Genomic DNA, 7906 nt, shown 5'->3' on the forward strand with positions numbered 1-7906 from the left:
AGGAAACCCCCAAGGACGAAGGTGGAGTCAGAGTACTGGGTCCAGCAGAGACTGGAGGGGAGGAGGGTGCTGGGAGCCAAAGACCTTCCTGCTAGCACTGCAACCTCTTAAACTGCTTAGGTTTTTATCCAAATTTGATGCGTCCACATTTTGTAGACCTCCAAACAAAGTCACTCAGGGTAACCCAAGCAGGAAGGGGAGGATGATAGGAGAAGCTTCCCCACCTGATGATGCCCTTCTGGCTTTTATCCATTCCTGGGAATGACTCTTTCTCCAACTCGGGGGATGCCCCTATGGGAGAATACAGTGGCGTGGACCAGCAGTGGAGAATTCCAAGTCCAAAAAACGATTGGCATTTTAAAGGAAAGTAAGAAATCATCCTGCATATGTGAAATATTGGAAAAAAAGGTTGTTACTAATAATTCTCAAGAGACCACTCTGGTGAGATTAGGTTTCTTTGGGGATGTGTCGAGCAGGGTATATGTACCGAGTGGGCACATCCCACCCTTCAGACTCCTCCCTCAGCTCCTGTCTACTGTAGCAGTCAGAGGGCAGCTCCGGTCCTCATCTCCTCTGAGAGACCCACTCAGTCATTCACTGACTCATTCACTCACTCGTTAACTCATTCACTCACTTACTCATTCACTCCGTCACTCGCTCACTCACTCATTCACTCAGTCGTTTACTCATTCACTCACCCTTTTACTCACTCACTCATTCATTTACTATTCACTCACTCATTCACTAACACATTCACTCACTCACACACTCACTCATTCACTCACCCATTCACTCACTCACTCACTTACTCATTCACTCATTCACTAAGCCATTCACTCACTCATTCACTCACCCATTCACTCACTCATTCACTCCCTTATTCACTCACTCAGCCATTCACTCGTTCACTCACTCATTCACTCACTCATTCACTCACTCATTCACTCACTCATTCACTAACCCATTCACTCACTCACTCATTCATTCATTCACTCATTCACTCACTCAGCAATTCACTCACTCACTAACCTTCTCTCATTCATTCATTTACCCACTCACTAACTCATTTACTCCTTCACTTATCCACTCACTCATTCACTGACTCACTCACTCACCCATTCAGTCTATTACTCACTCATTTACTCCTTTACTCACTCACTCACTCCTTCATTCATTCATTCAGCAGCACCCATGACAGGTTCACTCTGTCCTGGGCTCTGCTGTTGCCCTGGGCCTGCAGCAGGGAATAGTCAAAGAGCTCTGAATCCACGGCATTCAGAGTTCAGCAGGGGGACCTGTCGAGAAGCTCAGCAGATAGGTGAAATGCCCCATGTGTGACACTGAGGAGGATGTTTTAAGAGAAGCAGGGAGGGAACAGGAGTGTGCATGGAGCCCAAAATTTCTGCGAGGGTGATCGGGGGAGGCCTCACCATGCAGGAGACCTTTCAGGACAGACCTGAGGAAGGTGGGCAGAATGGGTAGGGAGAGGAGGGCGTGGCCTCAAGAAAGAGCAGGCTGGGCCTGAGGTTGTTGGGTACCCGCATGGGCCTCTGGGCAGCACCAGGATCTGATGGCACCAAAGGACAGGCCAGTGGGCCATGTGTGGGGCCTGTGACTCCGAGCCAGCAGAGAATATGCCTGAATTACATCCTGATAGGTGCACCCTGACTTTGAAGCTGAGGACACCCGAGGCATGGAAGTGGGGTGGATGTGGGGGCAGAGCAGGGCATGGGGAGGGAGCCTGTGCCAGTCCAGGTCAGAGGTGGTGGCTTGGCCCCTGTGGCTCCAGATGCAATGAAGAGCCAAGAGGGACTTTCCTGAGGGACTTAGATGCCGGGGTGGAGGAGCACTGCAAGGTTTCAGCCTGAGTCCCTGGGAGGATGGAGTCACCAGGAGCTGAGGTGAGGAAGACTGAGTGGTGGGGGGTTGTGCGGCGGTGCAGAGGCCTGAGCTCAGTTCGGTCCCTGCAGATTTGAGACGCCCACTCCATGCACAGGCAGAGACGGCAGGGAAGGGGAAGAGGTTGCAGCTCAGGTAGCCCTGGAATGTGCAGCCCCGCATGCTGGGGCACTGGGTCATGGCGCCCTCATGGCTGGGAGGATGCTTCCCTCCTGGGATGCCACAACTCCTTTAGGGCACATCGGCAGCTCCTGCGCTCACCACAGAGGGGAAGTGGGAAGGGCATCTGTCCCTATGCATGTTCTCTTTCACTTTGTCCTAGGCAGGTCCCAGGCAGCACCTCCCCTCCCAAGTGGCTCCCCTTGGCCCCTGCCCCTAGTGTTCACAGCCAGACCCTCGAAGAGGGCTGGACTCAGTGGCTCACTTCTAATGAATAGAACCAGGCAAAAGAGGTGGCGGTCTCTCCTGAGATTGGATTGGGAGGGGCTGCAGGTTCCGTCCACTGGAACTCTCCCTCTGGCTCTTGATAGGTGCTAGTTCTGGCAAAGCCAGTCACCCGCCCAGGGCAGAGGGCGGCCTGAAGCTGATGCCACGGAGAGACTGGGGCCTTCAGTCCAAGTTTGTAAGCAACAGAATCCTGCCAGCAACACAGAAGCGAGCATGGAAGCATCTCCTCCGCTGATGAGCCTGAGCCTTCAGAAGACACGGCAGCCCTGGGCAGACACCTGCTGCAGCCGCGGAGAGCCCCTGGGGTAGAGGGCCCAGTGAAGCCTGCACTCCTGGCCCAAGGAGTAATCATACCTGTGGTTTAACTGTGTGCTGGTGTGGGCCACAGTTTAGACTAACCTGTTAAAGGACAATAAAGAACAAACACACACCTCAGGTCCTACTGGGTGGAAGCTGTACGGTCAGCACGGCATGTAATATCTTCCTCTTGAATTAGAAGATTCATTGCTAAGGCTAACGATTAAAAAAAAAATACCTCTAGTTGTAGCACCATTAAAATACATGACGTGCAAAAAAAAAAAAAAAAAAAAAAAAAAAAAGAGCTCTAGCTATTCTCTTCCATCTTAGCTACAGGCATATATTAATATATGCTAATTCCTTGACTGACTGAGCAATGGGCCAAACTCATGAGAACAGATGTGTGAGGACTGTCAGTGACCACCCTGACCCCAGCCCTTACATACAGACAAACTTTTCAACATAATCCGTAACCTTGGGGGTGTTGACACTCTAAATTTTATTGTTTTTAATTAACTATTTCTTTTCCCTAAACAATACCTGTTCATTGGAGAGAAAAATAGCATTACCTGTACTAAGCAAAAGAAAGGAAATAAAATGCTCAGAAACATTTACATATGTATGCAGACTCACACACACACACACACACACACACACACACACACACACGCACAGGCTCGCACTGTGTCTAGGACTGCCTTTTCACTTATTGGTATGTCCTGAACATATTTCCATGTCAGTAGACACTTATCCTCGTAGCGGTAACAGCAATTAAATATTATTGCAGCATCTATTTTTATCATCATTTATTTAACTCGTCATGGTTGAACTGTTCGGTTGTATCTCTCGTTTTCTGTATGACAGGCAATTTGACGACAAATGACCCATCCCCTAATGTTCAATATACAAATATCTAGTGTATAAGGAGATAAGGGGTATTTGGCTAAAATACAATTCAGCGTGCCCCACCTTCTCCACATGTAATATGCTCTAAAAATGCATGAATAATTAAATTAGCCCTTCTATTCTCCAGCACAGATCCTGAGCCCAGCGGTGGGTGCGGGTGCTTAGAGCCCCGGTCTGCTCTCCTACCCGCCAAAAGGCAAAGGCCACTCAACTGCCACCTTAAGACACCCAGGATTCTCCTCTTCTTTTTTATTAATAGAATAAAGCTCAGGCTCAGTGCATGAGAGCAGCGCTCTTCGACTTTGCATTCATCAGAGTAACCTAGATGGCTTGTTTAAAAATACACATTCCCTGGCTGCGCTCGAAGAAACTGGACTTCAGTGGTTTAGTGGGGGTGTGCATAGGCCAGGTGATTCTGAGGACCACGAGGGGTTAGGGACTGCCCCGTTAATTCCGGCCAATGGAGAGATCAGACCATCCAGCATTGTCTGCAGCATATTTCTTTTTCCTCTTTTGCAATGAATATTTGATGCTCAGCGGGATGAGCCCCAGGATGAGGCACACATGAAAGAAAAATCCATGCCTCTCCATCTTTTCCCCAGGATTGCCCTTTGGTGAGACTCTCTTTTGCGACTGCTTCACTTTCCCCGGTTCACAGAACAAACCTCTTCTTCGTCTCTTTTGTTGTCTCTTATCTGTTCAACAAACACCCACTGCGCAGGACCATCCTCCAGTAAGCCGTCCAGTGGGGCCGTTTGGGAGCCCTTCTTCGTGGGGTGAGCACTGAAGGAACCGGGGCCCCATAAGCCCGTGCTTTTGTCGGGGCTGCCCCCTCTCCCATCTCAGGGTACCTGGCACCAGGCTGTTAAGCTGTGGATAGGCAACCGCACATCCCATTGGGTGTGCGTATTTCAGCACGTGGAGTTGGCCAGTGAAGCCGGCCGATGTCGGCACAGCGTACAGCAGCGCGCCTGTCCGTGGGGAGGAAGGGTCGTCCCGCCTCCCCTCCAGGCCAGTCCTGTTGCGCCTCCTCCTGCCCCACTCTGACTTTCGCGCGCCCAGGGGTCTCTGAGGGTCGCGCCCGATACCCTCCTCTACCCCAAGGCTTCTTCTCCCCAAGGGCCGGGCTGGGGACCCAGGAGCGTCACAGCCTCCGTAGGCCCCGGAAATCGCAACTTGGTCAAAGCTAAGCCTGCCGCGATCAGCTTTTCTCACCACCTTGGGGATCCACTCTCCGTCCGTCCTTCCCGACCTCAGGCTGCAGAGAAAACTTGGGGGCGGCGGTCGAGGAAGCCGCGCCCCGAGGCTCCCAGCACAGCCCCAAGAGGAATCCTGCCGGCAACAAAAAGCTGTGCGCGCGGCCGGGCGCGAGCCTCCGCGTCCAGGTGGGGTCTCCGCGCCCCAATTCCACCCCGCCCCGCATCGGCGCTCCCCGCAAGTGAGGGGTTTCCACACGCCCCGGCGTTCCCGCACACTCAGGGTCTCCCTCGACCCCCCGGGAGATGCTCCCCGCTTTCTATCCCGCCCCGCTCTGGCGCGCCCGGTAAACGATGTGACCCCGCCCCGCTGCGGTCTCCCCTCCCCAGGACACTGCCCCCGTCCCCACTTGTGGTGCTCGGGGCATCTCTAAAGCCCCCAACCAGAGTCCTCCAACCCACCCGCGAGGCTCGCGCACCAGCAACGCGGCCCCGCCCGCAGGGACCCCGCCCACCTGTGGCTCTACCCCCGCCTCTGCGGCCTCCCCCACCGCTAGCGCGGCCCCCACCTAGGACGACCCCCGCGTAGGTCCTCCTGCCCACACCCGCCCCCTCGCCAGCCCCTGCCCCAGCCCCTAGCCGTGACCCCGCCCCTAGCCCCCCCCCGCCCCCGCCCCGCAGCCCCTCCCGTGCGCTCGGGCCCATCCCGTCACCGCCCATTGGCCCTGGGTCCGCTCAGGGGCGCCGGCCTGGCGGCGGTTCCGAGTCGGGCGCGTGCCGGCAGGGTTCCCATTGCCAGCGGCGCAGCCAGACTAGGGGCTGCCCTCCGCCTTCTCGCCATGGACGCGGACGACTCCCGGGCCCCCAAGGGCTCCTTGCGGAAGTTCCTGGAGCACCTCTTCGGGGCCCGCAAGGCCATCGGCGTGCTGACCAGCGGCGGGGATGCTCAAGGTGCGCGCCCCCCTCCCGGCGGCGAGGGAGTGACGGTCGGAGGAGGGAGAACAGGGCGAAGTGGATGGGGCGACGGGGCAGAAGAGGGGGAAGCGATGGGAGGACCCGGGGAAAGGTGGGGAAGCGATGGGAAGAACCGGGGAGACGAGCGGGGAAGCGATGGGGAGAACTGGAGAGAAGCCCGTGACCCGGAGCGGCAGGGGTACCTGCGGGGCGGCGTGAGCCGGCAAGGCAGCCCCGGGGTCCTTGCCGGGTGGGGCGGAGGAGGAAGGGACACGGCGGTAGGAACCTCCGTCCGGAAGAGAGTGAGGTTTCCACCCCCTCCGGTTTATGTTTTAAATTGAGCCTGGCAGAGGGGGTCGCCTGGAGCGCCCTTGGGGGACGTTCTCCCTCAGAGCTGTAGGACAGGGCCGGGCTTCCCCTCCGAAGCGTGAGTACAGCGCGATCACTTGCTAAGTGGCCCCCCGCCCCCTAACTCCGCCCCACGTCATCCCCCAGCATGTCGCTTTTCCGTTGGAAGAGTTTAAAAAAGGGTTTCCTAAAAGGATTTAAAAAAAAAAAAAAAAAAAAAAAAAAAAGGGTTTCCTGCACTAGTTGCTTTTCGGCTAGTGACGATACCGAAAACTAAAATGGGTCCCAGGCCCTCCCCGCCAGCCTCTGCGGACGGGAAGGACCAGGAAGCGGGGACTCGGGGACGTCAGCGGAGCCGGGGCGCGGGCTCTGGGCTTCCCCTTCCCTGCAATGTAGAAGCGGCTCTCCAGGAGGGGCCCGAGTCTGGGCCCACGACGCGGGCGCGCCGGGAGGACATTTAACAATGACGAGCCGGAGGTGGTGGAGACTGTGCGCCTCAGGCCCCGGGTGCACGTGGGGGCGCCAGTGCCCCGACGGTGGAGCGTCCCGATCCTTGCAGCCGCTGGATGGTAGATCCGCGCTTCCCAGGCGAACGCTACCTGGGAGCCTTAGCGATCGCGCGGGCTGGAGACGCGACGCGCCCGGAGCTGGGTTTTGATTTTTATTTTCCCGGTTCCTCCTGCAGCAGATGCGTGGAAAGGCCCGGATGGCGGATTTCCTCCCGTTTCGGGACCGCGCACTGAACAAGGATGGAGCCGGGATGGGCCCCCAGCCCACGGCCCCGGTGACCTTCCCTTCGCCCTTGAGCGCGCGGGGCGGGCGCGGGTGCTGCAGGTTGGGGCGCTGTGGGCCCCGCCCGGCCCGCCGCGGGCGCCTACGTGATGCCGGGCCCGTAGTCTCCTTGCGCCCAGGCCGGGACATCCGTCTGCCAGGCACTCCCCGAGCCCGCAGCGTAGCCTCCCCAGGCCCAGCACCCCCCGCGGGAGACCCCAGTGGCAGCGCCAGACTCCGCCCTGCAGCCCGACCCCCAGCGCCCCTGGGAAGTGCTCTGGCGTTAGCGTTCTAGTAAAAGGACCCCCCAGCCTCAGCATTCCTCCTGTAGGGTTGGATTCTCAGAGAAAGAAAAGGTGATGCAGCAGACGCTGGGATTGGAGAAATTACCAGAGTGAAGTGGAAATAGTCTGGCCAGCGTGACTTAAACCGGCCCGGAGATGTGCAAGTACCAGTGGAACCGCCTGGGGTCGGGATAGGACCCAGAGTGGCTTCTCAGTCAAAGGCCTTCAGAAGCAGAGGGAACATCTTGAGTGACTTTACCCGGGCCGCGAAAGACAAGAAACCTTTGGCACGGGAAGAGGAACCGATCTCTGGAAGTCACCAGGGCGGGTGGAAGGTCAGGGGTTCAAGGTTATTTTGGAATTTAGGTGCTGTGGTTCCTGCACGGTGGCTCATGCTTGTCATTCCAGTGCATTGGGAGGCCAAGGCAGGAGGATCGCTTGAGCCCAGGAGTTCCAGAGCAGCCTGGACAACATAGTGAGACTCTGTGTCTACAAAAAAAAAAAAAAAAACACGAAAGAAAAACACATTAAGATGCTGTATGTATTGGAAAATATTTATGGGTCATTCTTTTGAGCTTCATGTCCAAAAGCTTGCTAAAATGCTTGGGAGTTTGTGTACAGGCATGTGAGATTAGGATACATTGGCAGAATCGCGGTGTTCTCTGTTATCCTGGTTTTGCCACCCGGGAGGAGTTACACATATTGAAGGTTAGTAAGTCCACGCCTCTTCTCTTCTGGGGAAAAAGGTACTTTGGAAACCAATATTATGTGGGAACGTGGCTTGGTTGGTACAGCCTTGGCTTA

General features: G+C 56.1%; 1 protein-coding gene across 1 annotated transcript; it reads left to right on the forward strand.

Moving 5' to 3' along the window:
- The first annotated feature begins 5536 nt into the window (after positions 1–5536).
- On the forward strand, positions 5537–7654 carry LOC144341491 (uncharacterized). The gene is made up of 2 exons (XM_078005049.1): positions 5537–5696; positions 6733–7654. The coding sequence occupies exons 1-2, from the start codon at positions 5585–5587 to the stop codon at positions 6927–6929; spliced, it is 309 nt and encodes a 102-aa protein (XP_077861175.1). The 5' UTR covers positions 5537–5584; the 3' UTR covers positions 6930–7654.
- The last annotated feature ends 252 nt before the right edge of the window (positions 7655–7906 follow it).

The sequence above is a fragment of the Macaca mulatta genome, chromosome 6, assembly GCF_049350105.2.
Source record: "Macaca mulatta isolate MMU2019108-1 chromosome 6, T2T-MMU8v2.0, whole genome shotgun sequence".
NCBI lineage: Eukaryota > Metazoa > Chordata > Mammalia > Primates > Cercopithecidae > Macaca > Macaca mulatta.